Below are 19412 nucleotides of genomic sequence, written 5' to 3' on the forward strand. Positions count from 1 at the left end.
GTGAAGGGTCCGCATTACAATACATAATGCAATTGCCTAATATGCATGTAAAACTGCTCACAATTGTGATAACAGCTATTATGAAACATAGAAGGCAAAACAAAATCAGCAACGTCACATGTTTTCGTAATTATGCAGCACTGGATAAGGTCCTATCAGTGTGATAAAGTTATTGGAAAAAAAGTTTTCAAAAAGTAGCGGATCTAGGATTTGCCCATTCACTTTTAGTCATACAAAATGGTGTGCCCGCGGTTAGACCATTTTTGAGAATTCTTAAATAGTAATCTTGCAGAGTCTAGCCGGCCCTTCCTAATTCACTGCTTTTAACAATCGCTTTTCTCAAAGTTCTGAGATTTCTCAAGCTTTTCGTGATTTTTCTATCTCACTAAATATTGTTTAATAACAGATTTTGGTCACTAAATAGTCGTAAGGAATTTCAAGTGAATTCGACACGAGATATTGCAAATGAGGACATAAGTTACACGAAATTAATAAAACATCTAAAAGTCACAATACACAGCTGTATCTCACGCATGCACATAACCATATCATCCAGGCAGTAGCCATAGACAACTATTTCGGTCTTGTCAGACCGGATTATCGCGTTTCTGTTTTTTACTTGCCCTTCAATTAAAAATATTCGCAGTAGAGAATATATCATCTACGGGAAACTTTTCCAAATTCCGATTCGTAAAAAATATCCCAACTCTACCCCCTTTTTGCTCCGAGTTTCACCGATTTTCCTCCCTGCCACGCGGTTAACGACTGGCACAAATAATATGCATATTTTGACGACTTTTTAAAAAATCCATCCGTTCACCCTCATACACTTCACCAATAAAGTTCCATAAATCCCGGTCGCAAAACAAAGTATCGCAAAATACCATCCTTGCAAATCACCTATTTTGTAATTAACTTAGGCTCCTTTAACTCATTCGATCAAAAGTCTAAAAGGAACAAAAGCGAGCAACATACATGCATGCTTACATGCTTGCGCCTGGATTCGTTTTGCTTGCTCGCTCCTATAGCACGCTAAAGAGTGATATTAGAAATTCCTACCATTGTTGCGTCGTAGAGGAATTGTGTGTAAAAATAGGATGAGTTGCGTCCATGTTTATGATGGGGAGCCTCTGTAAAATTTTAATCTTACAAATTTATGCATAATAGTTAACGACTTGAACAAATGATGAGTTGGAACACAAACGAAAACGACCAACAAGTCCGAGCACGGCAGACGGAAATAACCGTTGCAGTTGTTGCTGTTTGCACGTAAACAATTTAAACAAGCCTAGTTTTAATGCCCCTACATGGCGCTTACCCACATTTACAATTCCTAAAACTCAGACGAAGCTGGTGAATGATTTATTATGTTTGTTCACGGAAATTTCAAGAATCTAATGGATTCCTGGCAATATCATGGATAAGTATTGATAAAAGCTCTAACAGTTACCTACGACGCGCGCACGCGCCTTGGCCAAATTGTATGGTTTAAGCAATTAAAATTAAACAGTCATTCTTGTAAACTCTAAAACTTGGAGTCTATTTAGCCTGTAAGAGCAGACGCCACTTCCGGCTATGTTTAGGCTACAGGTTATAACATCTACCCAGCCCCCCCCCCCCCCCCCCCCCAACCAAAAATTTCACAGACGAAATGAAACATTCAATTTTCTTTTGCACCGAAACGACTCGTGTTTATTTTAAAACACAAACAGTCATGGGATAGGGATCATCACCTAGTTGCGTGTCCTTTTCCTTCCTTCCTTGAGAAAAAATAGTACGGAAACTAAGGGCTGTGGCTTTCCTTCGACAAGCTCATTTCATTTCGCCTTGATCTCGCTACATATTCGCAATGTTTTACAAATAAAGGTCACATCCAATCACACCGTACTTTGTACAACTGAACTGCAAATTATTGTTGAGATACACGTTTATTGTGAGTACAGGGTAAAAACAAAATTCGTTATACACTTATAAAAACGCTGAGATTAACATAAATCCCGTTAACTAGTCATCAGAACAAAATTATGCAATTTATAATACCTAGTCTTCAGAAACAGAGGTGTTAGGTTCATATCAAGGAGCTTTTACACTGTAGCTGTATAAAAATTATCGTAATTAATTAAGCAAGACCGGGGCACCCAACGAGACATTTAAGAAAAACAGCTCAAGTGTCGCTTTCTGTTTTCCAAGATTGTTTTCGGTCCTTCAGAAGGGTTCTTTGTGTACGCTAACATATAGTTTGACCTGTTGGGATTCTTTAGCTGAAGTTTTATGTCGCAGAAACGTTTAGAGAACATATTCCTCTCCCTCGAATTTATGAGGTGCTGTTCGCTTTTCGAAGAGTTTACGTGTTCTTAATGACATTTTCCATCCCTTTGAAAAAAAATTTTTCCCAATGTTACTCAAGTTTCAAGTTAAAAAAAACAGTAAAGAAGAGGCTAGTTTTTCTTCACAGTTTCCATCCGAATTTTCGAGGCAATTTTGGCCTCTCGAACCGTTGGGTGCCCCTGAGATGTCTTAGCAAGTAAATGGTGTCTCGATCACTTCAACGTAGCACTGCATTTGCTTTCTTTTTTTGCACAAACTATACGTCGTTTGGAAACAAATTGTACGTCTCAACCTAATACAACGACGGGAAAAATCTAAATACAACATGACAAAAAGCTTTGGTTAAACACAATATCCATGTGATTAGTTTTGTTTCTTTACAAGAACATCATGCAAAGAATACACAGGAAAAGCACAAAGTTGCGAGAGGCCACCAAGAAGGATGAGCTGCCCTCAGGATCCTCCAGTTTGGGACATTTGGACTTTTCTGGAGGAAGGGGCTTGTCCATCTTTGGAATCGGCAACCACTTGGTAGGTGGCCATCCCTGCAGAGGCAAACAAAATCATGTTCAGTCAATTGAAGGTGCCGATAAACAGCCTCCGCATCAGACGCACAGGGTATTCTAATTCGAGTAACTATGAAAAATTTGGAGAAGAAATAAGAAAAAAGGCGATGGGTGAAGTTTGAGAAAGAAAGCCAAACCACCTCTGTGAAAATATCTCTCCATAGTGGAAAAATTGGTTCGGAAATTTCAATTTCTCTGATGCAGGTGAACAAAAATAAAAGCCATAGTAAGCCTTTGTACTTACAATTTCACAAGTACACAAGGGATCAATCATAATAAAATGCACTGCAAGCCTGTCACGGTTACGCATAAAAATATTACCTTGAACAATTTCATTTTAATTATTGCTAAAGTCATGTAAAATTATCGCTCCTTTAAAAAATGACCAAAATCGTTGCTGCTGCAATAAACAATTGTTTTAGATACATGATATGTAACATCTTATTGGCACTTGCTCTTAAAAAAAAACGATCATTTTACTTGAAGCCACCAGCAATATAATTCAGGTGTGCTTACCGAACAAGAAGGAACAAGTGTTTTGGCTTCATTAATTTTCCGTCGTAGGTCTGACGCCAATTCTCGTGTCCAAGTGATGTTCATTGTGGCAAGAGGGTTTGGCCATGTCACATTGACAGACGGACTGAAACAAAGAAATGTGGAGATTAGGTCTAGGCTCTGAGATGATAACAAACAAAAACATCGCTAAGCACAATTTTTTACCAAGTTGTTAACAGCGTCGATCGTTACTTGCCTTTATATGCTATTTTGCAAATGCTCTAAGATTTCACACGATGTACAGTTTTAGGGGGAGCAGGGATGGCGCAGTGGAGAGCACTCGCCTCCCATCAGTGTGGCTCGGGTTCGATTCAAGCCCTCGGCGTCATATGTGGGTTGAGTTTGTTGTTGGTTCTCGTCCTTTTTCCAAGACGTTTTTCTCCGGGTACTCCGGTTTTCCCCTCTCCTCAAAAACCAACATTTCTAAATTCCAATTCGATCTAGATAGTGTCCCCAATTAGTGCTCTGCGCTAAATACATTGACACTTAAATAAGGTTATTTATTGTTTATTTATTATCTGTGCGTGTGTCCGTCATGTTGACAAAACAAACCAGTTTTTAACATCTTTTTTGTCTACTGAGCTTTCTGAGTTTTTTTCTTAAAGTACCAGTCAAGCTTGGTCAAACGATCGAAACAAATCACTATGACTAATTTGAATATGTTTTGAAAAGGCCATGAAGAGGACTAAATGAGAACCTCTACTTACAAGTGCTGTTTGATGAATTCGTATACTGGCGCGTATAGTATGCTGTTGCAAAAATTCGAGCTGTTTACCATCCTCGGATAGTAGAACAAAAAATCCAGGCACATCTCATCAGAAGTGGAGTCACCACCCTGCATGTTCCAAAAGAAAAAGAAAAAGAATCGGGAGAAGCAAGGTATAAGATGATCTATTTAACCGTAAAAGTTTGCTTGTTGTATGGAAGAAAGCTGTTTCACGGAACAAAGCGATCAAGGAGCAGAAAAGTTAAACTTTTTATGGTAATTTTTGACGAAAAAGTAAAGAAAAGGAGTTTTGGTAAATGACTAGCGGGCTGCTGTCAGTATTGAAGGCGTAGATCAGTATGAATTGTTAAATAAGGTCATGGAACGTGGAGGCGCTGCGCAGTTTATACAATTTTATCAAGTATTCAAGACGTGTCTGGAGAAATTTAGCTTCCTCGTTATTTTATGCAAGAAAGTACGGCTAAAATATTTGAATAATGAAAACAATTATCTCACTTGCAAATATTTTTTCCAGGGAGCTTAAAGGACCCTAGTCAGCCTCCGCCATTTATTATTGATATTGCATGGTGAAGCGAAATCTTATTGCTTTACTGTAAGTTGTGTTTCTGAAAGTATGTTTCATTATCTTTAGTAGTTTCACAGTGATTTCGTTCATTTCGACATGCTCCGAATAAAATATAATAGCCAAACTCTCGCATATAAACAAAAACAAAGGTGTGGCTGATTAGGGCCCTTTAGGCAACAATGACGGCAACGGCAACGAAAACGTCACCCGAAAATATATATTACTTTCATTTGTGCTACTTCAGTTCGCGCTTATTTCAACTCGCTCAACTTTTAAAAAATGGCGAACTATCCGGAAATCTAATTGGTAGGAGTGGCATACAAGTTAAGAAAGAAAATGAAAAATTCACCGTCGTGCGTTCACGTTCTCCACAAAACCTTAAAATTTCACGTTGTTGTTTTGCAGAGGACGGCAAAGAAATGTACCAACGCACGTGCAGAGTGATTGTTTCTGCTCATTAAACCTATTGTTTTGCGGCGTTGTCGTCGCCGTCGCCGTCGCCGTCGTCGTTGCTTAAGCTCCCTAATTACGAGGTTTTCTTTTCAAGCATAAAAGTATTTTCTACAGGCTTTTACTATCTTATTTTAACGTGTATGTACTTATCGTGTAGGATCTGTCTGTAAATTTTGACTCTTAGGGAAGGTTGGTTTCGGGCGATTAGTTGGTGTCCTCATTCAATTATAGTGTCCTGACTTAGTGGGCAACAATTTGCTTCTGTGTATCAGAGGTACTGGGTACCAGCCAGCATGTCAGCCAAAGAATGAAAGATGTTTTCGTGACAAAATGGAAAAAAAAACTAGTTCTTTCACGCTCTTATCGTTAAAGTTTAATGCCTGAAAGCTGCTGGCATTATTTTTCCTTGGTTATACGCCGTCACTTTTCCAACAATTTACAAAGATAAACATGAGCGCCTTGCTGGACATGCTTACCACCACAAGTTCGTTACGGTCCATAGTTTGGTATTTACAGTAGTGAACCAAGTCGTCACCCTAAATTAAGATATTAAGAAGAAGAAGAAGAAGAAGAAGAAGAAGAAGAAGAAGAAGAAGAAGAAGAAGAAGAAGAAGAAGAGAACAACAACAACAGCAAGAGGAAAAAAGAAAGAAAGAAAGAAAGAAAGAAAGAAAGAAAGAAAGAAAGAAAGAAAGAAAGAAAAACCCTTGTGAGAGATTTTACATTCAAAGCATAATTCTTTAAGAAATGTGGGACAATAATGCATGGCAAAAAGTGAGAAAACTTTCGTTTAGCCGGTTCCACAGCCAATTAAGTCCTTACATTTATTTGGTAAATAAAGATTACACAACATTCATTTAAGGAGGAATTTTTCAACTCTTGGAAGCCCGACTACGATAGCTAATCATCTCTGTTTATGTTACAGTAACATGAGTAAAGTCAACACCCACGTCCTTGGATGTGGATAAGGTTGCATCTTGGAAGGCAGCGGACCAAGCAGAATACCTAATACTAAAAACTCGCCTATTGGTTTCTATTTTCAGTGGCCGACTGGCGAAGTCAATTTGGAATGAACTTGGCAACCCAAGCTAACCCTATGTAGCCGTTGGATATAAGAAACGACAATTTTTGCATAAGAAAATGTCTGCGCGTTTTTTCTGGGCAAAATAAGGTAGCCATTACAATAGGCCTTATCACGCTTTTGGAGGCCATTTTGACGGGTAGGCAAACAGGCTTGAAATAACAGTGTTTGTATGGAAATCCGATGTCAAATAATTTTCATAAAACATGTTTTGAACTTTCCATACATTTCCCTGTATTTTTTCCCGCGAACTATTTTTAGTAGCAGTTCACGGCTGGTTCGCTATACAGACAAATGTATGGAAAATTCAAAACACGACTGGACGCTTTCTGTCACAGCTACATCCCTCCAATTTTGTTCTTAAAATCCTTTTCCTAGCGCCAAAAGTTTCTAATTCATGAATTTTTCAGAAGGGATGTTTTATGAAAATTATTTGACATTGGATTTCCATACAAACACTGTTAGTCCAAGCCTGTTTGCCTCCCCGTCAAAATGGCGTCGAAAACCGTGATAAGGCCTATGAGGCGTTCCCCTGTATTAGAGGCTAGGTTATAATGCGGTTTTCTGTAGCACTGTCACTGATTTAGATTTCATGTTTACCGGTCTGATGTGTACTTCCTTCCTTAGCACTTGTATATCCTGAAAAATTAAAGCACAAAGGTCAAATGTGTGCATTTGTCCAAAACGTCTACTAAAACCAGGAAAATGGCAATTCGACCGAGACTAAATAAAGTTTATTTCTCTCAAATAAAGTCAACTCAAACTCACAGTGAAGTCTTTTGTAGTCGTTTCTACCCTTGCATAGTTTAAAAGAAAAAAAAAACCTTTCACGAACGTCTTCAAGCGAGCATTTCTAGTGTCTCGGTAACCAAACGTTTTATTCAAAGCCAAAGCATGGCTGATAATTGAAAAGGGTGAAATGAAACAAGAAAAAAAAAATTTTCATGGTTTGCTGCATCTTTTGAGCTTCTGTTTTTTCCTTTCGGGGAAATTTTCCTACCCGCTTTGTTGTGTGCATACAAAGTATGGAAAAGTATCATGATTGCTCTTTTTATTTTAGCTGGCGTGAGTACAGATCGAGACATAATCATCTTTCAACTTGTTCGTGCACTAAACGGCGAAAGACGTCGATATGCGGAAAAAGTATGGTTAATTTAAGGCGTGTACTTTGTAGTCTCTTCCAAGCAAAACTACCATGCGAAACAGAAATTCCAAGCAATTGCCGTAACAACAAATCTTTTCTTGGCATTAACTGCTTTTTTTTTCCTTTTTCTGTTTTATGGTGTTGTTGAAATGCAGTTTTTGTTCATACTATTAATGTTAGTTTATTATAAATACAGGACTCCATTTAAAACAGGCCTGCCGAATTGGATATCTCTTTTTAAAAATATTCTTTTAAATAAATTAATAAATAAAGCTACAGTGATTGGCACTTTTGCGTACTACAGACTACGGTAGGAGATGAGGACTACTTCATGAACCAGTATCATAGTGTATAGAATAAGTAAAGATATTCTACTTGGGTATATTATACTACCTGAAAGTTGAAATCGTAATTATCATCTCGAGCAATCTCTGGTAGTTCGACTCCGTCGCGATAGTGTTTTGTCCACGTTGCACGACCTAAAAGTTTTAAAAGTACTGTACATGTAAATGTTATAAAAACGAATTTATAATGTTTACGTTGTAGACAATGATGTATGACAGAAATATTTTTTAATTTGCTTGATCAAATGTTTATGTTGTTCCTTTTCTTTTCCCTAATAGTTTTTCTTTCTCTGGTTTGATACGGATAAACATGCAAAATTTGACTTCGGTTGAGATACAATGCCGCGCAGGACTGAGAGACCGGGGATAGTAGGACTATGACGTCATTACAGAATAGCTTGTTTCGCGGTTTCTCTGTTCCTCAGTTGTTTTTCGTGTGCGGAGAAAGAAAACTGTGTGGACGAAATCATGACTGGGAATGTTGAATGCTTAGGGGGAAACAAAACCGTAACAGTGACGTCACAGCTACACCATCCGCGCTATCCAACATCTTGCACAGTATTCAAAATCCCACCGGAAGTAAAATCACACGTTTTTATACGCCTCAAATACGGGAAAGAAAAATTGACAGGGAATTTCGATCTTCGATTTCGATTTTCATACGAAAACAACATGAAGACTTGGTCAAGCAAATAAAAAATAAAAAATACGTTATATACACTTTAATAAAATGAAGGGAAGCAGCGACAAGGTTAGGAGGTACAACAGTTTATCCACGTTCAAGAGAGGATGATCCCTCTCTTGCCACTTTACAGTGCTGTTTGCCATCAGCTTTTTCGTTTGTTTGTTTTCAATATATCACAAAACTACTTTAAAGAACGTCTCTATTTTGCTCTTTAGAAGGCCAGGGAAGACTAAATCCTTGCAGGAATTTCAGCTCTTGACTGGCGAAATGCCGATAAGGCTAGAACAAACTGTACTGCAAGCGGATACTCTGAAATTTCAGGAAATTAGTAAACTCTAGTAGTTCTTCGCCCTCACTAACGACATATACGACATAAATACCTATATAAGACAAAAATACCTTGCAGGTGAGTGTGGAGAAATGCGGCAAACACGTTAATTCCTTTCCCTGGTAGTGTTGATTCTTCTAACTTATCCTAGCGGGGAGACAATAGTAAAATAAAACTGGACACCGGGAGAAGTTAATAACGAGTGTCTTAAAGTAAGGTGATTCAATCGAAAAGAAGCTCTTATGGAAATTAAAAAAAAATGGCACACTTATTCATTATAGCTAGTACACCAAGGGACTGAAATAACTGTCGGACTGTGACATCATGGTAACTGCTAACTTATGACAACAGTATTTAAAAAGCTTAGAGTTCAGCGAACCAGGAGCATACGTTACTTCCAGAAAGTTATTCCTAACAATGAAATCATGGGGGGTCACGATGATCGTTTAGGAGAAAACAATTATTTTTTCTGGAGAATTTAGCTTCAGAGCAAAATGTGATGTTTTGTAGGAGCGCGCAAGAAGTTATGTGGAGTTAGCATGTCCACCGATTACCTTAAACGCTAAACATGTGAGTAAATATTGGACGATAAAGTCCTTGACAATTGACTGGTTACAGTTGTCATGGTAGCACTACAACTAAGAGCTCTACGTCAAGAAAAGCTGATGGCCAGTACCTGGAGACATTCTTTGGCGCAATAACCGACAGTCAACCAGGATTCTTGCTTTGGCGGAATCACCAAAAAGTTACTGTTTGCGTCTCCAACAGTAAATACACCAGCATCATACTGACGGAGATTCGAGGTGTAGTAAAAACGAATTCCCGAATTGTCCTTGCGTCCTGTGGGAATACATAAGCCAATGAAGATTAATTCTAAGATAACCTCTTAATGTGTTGTAGGGTTATTACACTTACAGCTCAAGGACCAACAGTTAGAACTCGGATAGAGACTTTAGAAGTTTACAACTCGTTTTAAAAACTGAGTACAGTGAACAAACACATTTTAAAATGTTAGTTTTAAAAGTGGTTGGGAAAATGTAGAAACGAGGAAGAGTTCTGACGCAAAGGAGATCAAGATCACCATTATAGTATGGAACCTAGTTATGTTAATTTCAAATGGTCCGGTTGTTCCCCTCTCACCATTCCTTCCTGAATTTGTAATAAGCGAGTTATCGTAATAGATAGATAAATAAATAAACAAATAAATAGATCAAGCCCAATTTAAACAGGTAGACGGACTCCACTTGATAATGACGTTTAGAAATATTTTATCGCAATTTTTTATAGTTAAATGCTTTTCTAAATCACTTCTTGTTCAAATAAATAAATAAGTGAATAAATACATAAATAAATAAATAAAACGAAATTAAAAAAAACCCTGACCTTCAACCCCTTTGGGGTTGTTATAGTGAATTTCAAGCATGTAGTTTCTGGGAGAATCATCCGTTCCAATCGGGAAACCAGCTTTGTTTGGGTAATAAAACGCCTGAAATGTAACAGATATACAAGTTTGCCACGCAGGCAAGAAGTGAGTGAATGTATGATTTGTTGATAGCGTAAGGAAGTAAGGACTCATTAAATTAGATAAATTCTGGACTTGAATTGCCTTGTTTCTATCACAGGCGGCGCAAGGTTTATTTATTTATTACGCAAGGCAATAAAGACGAAGTTGCATAACAGAACGATAGTGGCCAGCACGAAGCAAGTAGGAGTATTACTACTTCCTACCCTGCATGAAGTGAATATGGCGTATAACTACCCTCCTCCTCTCCAACCCCCTAGATGGGACTCTAGCCTATCACAGGAAGCATGAAATGATTATCTATAGAGAAGTTTTTCATATACATATATATATAGTGGAGCTCAGTTGTGGAACAGCTTACCCGTAGAATAACGGTAAGCGACTTCCTTGAATGATTTTAAGGCTAAATTGAGTCGCCCTAGATTTTAAGTTAGATTTTAAACACGGCCTCCAAGAAAAGCTACATTTGTTGGTTTTATAATATTTTTCTTTTATAATTAATTGTTTTCAGGCCCAGAGGAGATGGGTGGATAGGGGGGATTATTAGAGAGGAGGGAGAGTTTTTTTTTTCAAACTGAATTAGATTTTCCAAAAATATTTCCTCGAACAACTGACGGAGACAAAGATGTATCTTACCTTAACACAATAATACCTCTACACCTTGAAAGATCTACGTTTTTCTGTAGTTTAAATGACTGATGTTTTGACCATTGATACACCTCACATTCCAAACATTTCTTTCTTATTTAACATGGAAATAGGGGGGATGGGGGGGGGGGGAGGGGCTCAGGTTAGTAGAGGAGGGGGCTTATTGGAGCTTCTACTGCTGTTTTAATTCCCGGTTAAACGTTCAACACGTTAACCATTACGCTATCTTGCTTTCACTATTTCGACTACTATTTCAGTACAACTAAGCGTGCAATTCCATACCTCGCCTCCAACCGCCCAGGCAGCCGCTATACTGTAGCCATAGCAATGAAGGAATGGCATGTTAGCCTGGTCACGACAGTTATACCCAGGACCGTAATGACTGTCATTGAAGTTGCCATGGCACTCGTACACCAACATATGATGAACTATGCCTTCGTTTCCTTTTTGGATATATGGTTCGAACTACCGAAAGAAACAGACGGTAATTAGCATATGACCGAGTGAGAGAAGTCGCAAATACGACGACATTTGTGGTTACTGGTAGCATTTGGATTTTTATGCATTGCTGGGTTTATGAGAGTTGTATAGCAAGTCTTAATGAGTGAATAACGAATACAATTGGACACCAACCTTTGTTATGTGCCGCTTTGTGTTTTTGTCAAGAACAGGTGCCTTGATCAGAGAACACCAGTAGGTTGTATCCTCCTTGGGAACTGTCACCTGAAAGAAAGCAACGCAAGCATGATGTTTATGATATTTCTTGGCTTTTTTTGTGGTGTAGTCCGTACGTCTGGCACGTCAAACTGCTGGCAACCCTGTCCAGTTAAGTTTAATTAGTGTCGTCTTTGTGCTTTTTATTTTAGACTAAAATTTACGCATCATTGTCATCGTCATCATCATCATCATCATCATCATCATCATCATTATTATCTTCATCACCAACATCATCATTATCATCACCATTATCATCATCATTATCTTCAACACCAACATCGTCATTATCATCATCATCACCATTATCATCATCATTATCTTCATCACCAACATCATCATCATCAATACCATTATCATCATCATTATCTTCAACACCAACATCATCATTATCATCATCACCAACATTATCGTTGTCTTCATTATCATTATCATCATCGACGCTATCATCATATATTACATGCCATTGTAATTATCCTTAATCGTTATCACTATTATTATTATTATTATTATTATTATTATTATTATTATTATTATTATTATTATTATTATTATTATGTAAAGCACCATTAGCGACCAATGAAAATGGCGCTGTAAAATGCGAACCATCAAAATCACCATCATTATCAGTTGTCATCATCTTTAGTGAATGGGAATAACATGTTTTTCGGACTGAACAAATTAATCTTACATTTCTATTTTTCAAGACAAAACTTTTCCATCCCGTCTCGTTGATTTGCTTCTTGTCCATGTTGTTCAAAAGTAGGATGCTCCTTGACCCTCTGAATGTGTGTTGTTTAAAATTATTTTCAGATGTGGGATCCTCCGTATGAAAGGCGAAAACAACCTTTGTGGTACCTTCCTGTAACAAACAGGAACAATGATATTCTGAGCATTAATTTATCAAAGATTACGTGGCAAAGAATACAAAGTAAATCACCCAACTGTGACCAATCGCAAATGGAAACACCAGTGACCTTGCAACGAACCCAAAACCTCACATACACACGCATTAACTATACATAACTAAACTGATTTACACTAAAAAAGAAAGTATTGAAATCTTTTTTGTGAAGATTTATTTTAAATCGTTTTACCTTTATCTTCCTGTCTCTAGGGTCACAGGTGTCAAATTTCCTGGTAAATTTAAGCACAGTTTTCTGATTACTTTCCTCGAAGCCAGTCAAGATGCAGTTTTGTTCCTCGTCCTTTGATGGCAAACTGTATTCGTCTGCATAGCGATCCTGAGACGGAAATAGACTAATGTTTATTTCAATTTTTTGTTACCATATGATTTTGCTTTTATAGAGTGAACTAGTAAAGGTCCCAGCGTTTTACCCCATGTGATGCGACTACTGAAGAGTCTCCTGCAAATGTTTGAGCGAATAGATTGCAACAAGATTCGACTAAAACTAAGTGTTATGTCCACCACCTTCTTTGCACAGAACTATCAAGGCCAACAACCGCTAGAAAAACGTCCTTAAAAACCGAAGCGGATTTACTGTCCAACTTACCGAGCTTAGATACGAACAAAACAGCCACAGTTAATCAGTTAAAAGGAGTATGCAAGTAAGGTCCTTCATTGTGCAAGTATGCAAATTGCAAAGCAAATAATCTAAAAAAAGAGCAAGGCTGATTTCACGGTCAGGGAAGTATATTTTCTAATATTTCGAAAGGCACAGCCTTTCTTCTTCAGAGTTTGTGTGAGACTGACCCTGTGGCAAGATACGTTACAATTTTAAACAGTTACACACGCGTTGTGATCCCCCCAAAAAACGTCCCTGAAGACGGGATAAGTCAGTGACTCGATTTTCACATTTTATATTACGCCAAAGAGTTGGGAGGAAAGAGAGTACTCTCGAGGATTTTAGTATAGTCAGAAGCGAAAATTTCAATGAAGTAATCTTCCAACAACCTACAAGGGTAAAATTTCCCATTAAGCAACGACTGCTTAAGGTGGGGGTAAACGTGAATTTGAATGGAATTTTTAGAGGTTTGAAGAAGAGATAAAAGAAAGAAAATGATTTTTAAAACACCAACAGACAGTTGATACCCACGCAAGAGCACCCCAGGTTTCTAGTGGACTAACTGGGTATCCGTCCATTAATTATTAACTACAAATTCTAATTTTAAAACCTCACTAAATCTTCAATATTTCTTATTTCTCTTAATTTTACCAATCCTTCTAGAAAAACTAGCTCCTCCCAAATATACCCAAAATTCACCTAAAAATTCACAAAACACCCAACATCATTGGTTTCCGTTTTAAGCAGAGAGAATTTGGATTGCTTGAAACGTGAACGAGATATTTCCATGAAACCGATTTTAATCGGCATGAAAACGGCTTTAAGGTTTACCCCCGCCTTAACCCCTACGATACCCTGTGTGACTTATAGAACAATACTTTAAATGTTTCGTGAAATGTTAATGGGTGGCAGGGCTCGCACCAATGCCATATTGGTCATTTTTTAAAAATTACTTTAATTTAAATTGAAATCAAAGTTTCTGTTGCTTCAAGGGAAATGATAGCCATCATTTTTAACTGGTGAAGATTGCATTCCGCTGACCAGGGTAGGCTAGTGAAATCCCAACACTACTTAAATACTGCAGGCGCATATATTTGATAGGTCTACAACATGGTGGTCCTTGCGTGTGCTCGACCGCCGAAAAGATTTTATATTCCTCTGATCTATAAATGAAGTCTTATTATATCTAAGCTTTTTGGCAAATGTAAATTACGAAATCCCAACTAGCCTTAGGTAGAGTCTTGGTAACTTCGATTTTACGCATCTACCTATCTACCTTGGGATACCTTTTAACTAGCACTTATATATGTCCAAAGAGGAGACGCGTGTCAATTATTCGAGCTGTTCTAAACTCTTTCAGTTTCCATTGAGGCAGTACTGTTGATTCATTTGCTTTCTCATTATTGTCACAATCTAGTCGTGTAAATGCGAGCCAATCCCTAGGCTATTATTTAGAATTCCCCCACCCGATTTCTCGAGGAAGAAATCTTAAAGTTCACGTTTCGAGAATTAGTGAGATGAAAGTACTCTGACAAGCAATCAAATTGGTGAAGGGGATTGGTTTCTAAAGAAACTGTTAAGTGCCGCGTCAGTGGGGAGATGAAAGGAATGTTTGGTTTATCAACAGTGTTTATAACTAAAAGTAATTTGGCCACCGTAAAGAAATTCGACTGTACTGACATCTGGAGCGTTAGCCCGCGAAGGTATAACGCTCTAACAACTGGCTAACGCTCGAAACATCAGCACTCGAATCTCTACATTTACATTTACATTTACATTTAATTGATCATAAACACTGTTTCAAGCAAAACATACTCCGTAACCGGGGCCTCCCAAGCAAAAACATTTACAAAAAATAATCCAAATGCCGTTTTCTGTTCTTCAAGATTGTTTTAGGGCCGTTAAAGGAATATTTGTGGACAATTTGGTTGGCTTGGATTCTTCAGTTGAATTATAAGGTGCAGAAAAATTTTGGGGGACAGAAATCCATAGCCCGAATTTGCGAGCTGTTGTTGGCTTTCCAAAAATACTAGTTGACCTTATTTCGCACATTTTTCTTCCTTCCAAAACGAAAGAATCGAATTAACGTATAAGGTGATAGCTTTTACACGGCTATGGTTCTGCTCTATATTACCTTTCCTATAAGATACGTTGACAAGTCTTGTATAAGATTACAGGATCCGGTCACGAAAGCTGACTCATACCACGCAACAATTTGACTTTTATAATTTATCCCCAGCAGCTAAAGAGCTTCACATTAGCGAGGATAGTCTGCAATGCCAGGGCCACCTTTCGTTTTTCTATTTCAATTTTGATTTCTCTTTTTCCTCGGTCTTCTTCTCGCAAAACGCAATAAATAAAACGTTTTATCCATGATTGCTGATTGCTTATTTGTAAAAGAATTGCGTCGGATCATTCTCTTACGTCATGTGCCTTAAGGTGACTACAGAAGAATTCGTTTCGTGTCAACACTGAACTGTTTGCTAATATCTCAACAAAATCGTGCTTCATAATTTATTTCTTGTTGCCTTGATTTTTAAAGAATAGCGTTTCGTTTTATCTTTTAAATCACATTTCTGTACCATTCATCAACATTGTGCCACAACCGTCAGTGTGCACAAGGTCAATGAATTATGCAACAATGCTGGGGTTTTAGTAACACAATAACATACAAAACTAATGAAATTAATTAAAAATATAAAGCGAGGCAAATGTTAAGTTATAGCACTGTTAGAGCAAAATCGTTCCCATTCTCACCGTAAGATATCCTTTAGAGTCCTTAACCCAGCCGACAACCATGTCGCTACCGACCATCTTGCCGTTTCCTGAAGAGAAGCCAAAACCAACCCATCCTGTAGTTGCCGCTTCAACAGCGAACGACACGGATTCCTTGTCCCAGTCAACTGTCCAGTAGAGCTTCATCAGCTCCTTTGGATCCAAAACGGCGTGATGAGCATACTCAGAAGAAAGGTCAACGGCACGGGCCGAGATCAAAGCTGAAAACACAACTAGCAAGGACGATAACATGCTTCGTCCAAACGTTACGGACCTTGAGCTACACGTATCTTCAGTTAATAACTACTTATTATATTGTTACGTATTCATATATTTGGTCGATAGTACTATTAATAGCGTTATTATGTAATATTCTTTTTTTCCGCCTGAAAGATTGCACACAAATGTCACATGACGCCATACTAAGCAGGTGCGGTAATGTAATTTGAGGTGGCAAAAAGCGTGGTTTGCGTGACTCTTCTCTCCGCAAGATTAATATCAGGTGTAATCCAGTTGGGATTTTTAACCATGTTAATTTGAGTGTAAAGTATTAATGAGTCAACTGAGTCAATGAGTCATGAGTCATGAGTCAATGAGTCAATGAGTCAGGTCTAAAAAAAAAATTCTGTAGAAACAATAAAATTATGTGTTACGTTTACTTATTTGGCTAGTTGTTTTATTGCTGCCTGCACAAGGCAGCTAACCTGAGCTAGTTTCCTTTTAAATCTCGACCCGGGCTGTTTGTTTGCAGTTCCCAGGCCCTGCCGCGTAGCACCCGATCAGGAGCGAAAAATATGGCGACCAAATTATAAATGTTGTGACTGCTACGGAAGAAAGTCTTTAATTCCCTTTAAACATAGCCTGCGAACGCAGACGTATTTCCGGCTGTCGAGATTCTCTCGACAGCCGGAAATACGTCTGCGTTCGCACGCTACTTTGAACACAGCGCTTAAAGATAATTGAGTTAAACCTCAGTGTGGAGCCGTTCCCAGCGCTCAAAGACTCAAATCTCTGAACAGTCGTTCTTTGACATTCGGTGTATTGATGATTAGGCCGGGTTTGAAGTAGAAAATCGATCGCGAGTGCCAAGGAAAGTTCTTTAAATATGTATCGGTAAGTTTCTGACTAGTTTGTCACGCAGGTATAAATTGGAAAGGGGAAACCCTAACCGTAAATCACTCTTTTTCACCCTTTCCACGTGTCCCCCACGCCACTGCTTTGTCGTATCTAGTCTTAGTAGTTTTATCTACTTTGGTCCTTCATTGACCGGGATTTACCATTATCAGGAAGAAAAATGACTTGGCATTCATTATCCATTTGTTTTTTTATGAAAAACCGCTGATCCGACCTGTTGACTCATTGACTCATTGACTCATGATTCATGACTCATTTGACTCATAAAACATCCGTTGTCTATTATTTTTAATTTAAATTATTTCTTTGTGAAGTTTGATGCTCGGCCCCACTAGCACTTGTACTATAAAAACTTCTGAGGGTAAATAAAGGTTATTGATTCATTTTCATAAAGTAAACGGGAATACTATATGAGGCAAGACATTTTGTTTCTTGATCGTTACTAAAAGCAATATACCATTCCCTGTATCTATCTCGGTATCTTTTGTTGGGAGAGTATTTAAACAATGACAGTGAGCTTATGCGCTTCGTTTTGTTTGTATCCAGCAGCTTTAAATAAGGACTAGGTTTTTATTTTTCCTTGCCGTAGCATTTGGTTTTTAAGGGAATAGCTCGCTATATTTACACTATGCCGCAATCATACTTTTTAAAAGAATTCTATCGGGGCGTCGATTTACTCTAAAGGTACCATTTGTTATGTTTACTAAAAACTACCGGCATTTCTCCAAATACTATTGAACGGAGGTAAATTTACCTGCCAGTAAGTGATACAAGAAATGTTTTATTAGTGCTTGTATAGCCACGGAGCACCCTATATTAGTGAGTTTTTCAATCTAACGAATGTTAAAAATAATTTACGTGGGATCAGCACAAAGTTGGAACTTCCCCCATTCAATTTGGAGTGTATGCATCGATCTTTTACCTTTAATTTTGGTCAGTAAACTGTGGAATGCGCTGCCTCTAATGGTTAGAGAAACTAAAGACATTGTATAATTTAAGCGGGCTCTTAAAACTTCATATGACTTGAAGCGTGGAGAATTGAAAAATTTCTTAAGTTTGTAAATTTTGTATAAACTAGTTAGTGTTTCGGTAGTGTTTATTAAGTAACTGATTAATTTTATTCTTTTACATTTGTACACACTTAGATACGTTCTAAAGCCTCCTTTGCCATCCTTAGGTCGGCTTTACTCTGTTTTAGAGGGTCAAGAACAGTTAGAAGAACAATTAGAAGCAACGTTCGAGAAGCGGACTTTGAATTAGATAGATGCCTCGCCAAAATCTAGGTCCTATAATTTTTATACATACTTTCTCTTCCGCTTATACTTTTAATAAGAATTATTATATTGTTAAGTGTTCATATATTTGGTCGATAGCTGAAAGATTGCACACAAATGTCACATGACGCCATACTAAGCAGGTGCGGTAATCTAATTTGAGATGGTTGCCCTGGTGGCGAAAAGCATGGTTTGCGTGACTCTTCTTTCCGTAAGATTAATATCAGGTGTAATATAGGCAAACTGTATTTAAAACGTCACGTCTGAATGAAGACTGGCTGTTGCAGAGAGATTTTATCTTTTTAAGACGTTTCCGCGCGATCCATTGTTAGATTAAATAGACTTTCGAAAGAGTTTTGATAGAGTCGAGTGCGTATTTCACAGGAATACACAAGGAATTCCTAGGTGTCATAATTGCTGAACAGTGGATTCAATTATGTTGTGCACAAATACAACAAATAACATGGGAGGCAGCGTGGTCGAGTGGTTAGGGTGCCGGACTTAGTTGAAATCTGCAGGTGCCGGGTTCAAGTCCCTCTCTGACCGCTAGCTGGAGTTGTTTCTCAGTAGCCCCGAGTTCAAATCCTCGGTCACGCTTGTAAATATAGTAAATAGCCAGCTGGTCTGCCTCCTGCCAGTTGCGATTTTTAACCATATTATTTTCAATTTAAATTATTTCTATGTGAAGTTTGATGCTCGGCCCCACTAGTACTTGTGTTATAAAAACTTCTGAGGGTAAATAAAGGTTATTTATTCATTTTGAAATGAAATAAAATATAAAAGTAAACGGGAGTACTATGTGAGACAAGACATTTTGTTTCTTGATCGTTACTAAAAGCAATATACCATTCCCTGGATCTATCCCGGTATCTTTTGTTGGGAGAGTATAAGCAACGACAGTGAGCTTATGTGCTTCGTTTTGTTAGTATCCAGCGGCTTTAAATAAGGACTAGGTTTTTATTTTTCCTTGCCGTAGCATTTGGTTTTTAAGGGAATAGTTCGCTATATTTACACTATACCGCAATCATACTTTTAAAAAGGAC

At 37.9% G+C, this 19412-nt stretch overlaps 1 protein-coding gene across 2 annotated transcripts; it reads right to left on the reverse strand.

Annotated features, from left to right (window-relative positions):
- Window positions 1–1909: 1909 nt before the first annotated feature.
- Window positions 1910–16398, reverse strand: LOC146474029 (DBH-like monooxygenase protein 1). 2 transcript variants are annotated; one of them, XM_085118051.1, is made up of 14 exons: window positions 15944–16398; window positions 12758–12904; window positions 12352–12522; window positions 11580–11669; window positions 11229–11411; window positions 10160–10262; window positions 9453–9616; window positions 8848–8923; window positions 7813–7898; window positions 6876–6914; window positions 5671–5730; window positions 4157–4284; window positions 3411–3534; window positions 1910–2873 (listed from the first exon to the last, which is right to left on the reverse strand). In XM_085118051.1, exons 1-14 carry the CDS (start codon window positions 16211–16213, stop codon window positions 2706–2708), a joined length of 1809 nt encoding a protein of 602 aa, XP_084974177.1. In that variant the 5' UTR covers window positions 16214–16398; the 3' UTR covers window positions 1910–2705. The 2 variants fall into 2 exon arrangements, with proteins under 2 accessions (XP_084974177.1, XP_084974178.1); XM_085118052.1 differs by having other exon boundaries at window positions 3416–3534; window positions 15944–16287.
- Between the last annotated feature and the right edge of the window lie 3014 nt (window positions 16399–19412).

This window comes from Pavona decussata, unplaced genomic scaffold, assembly GCF_977016875.1.
Source record: "Pavona decussata unplaced genomic scaffold, jaPavDecu1.1 SCAFFOLD_92, whole genome shotgun sequence".
NCBI lineage: Eukaryota > Metazoa > Cnidaria > Anthozoa > Scleractinia > Agariciidae > Pavona > Pavona decussata.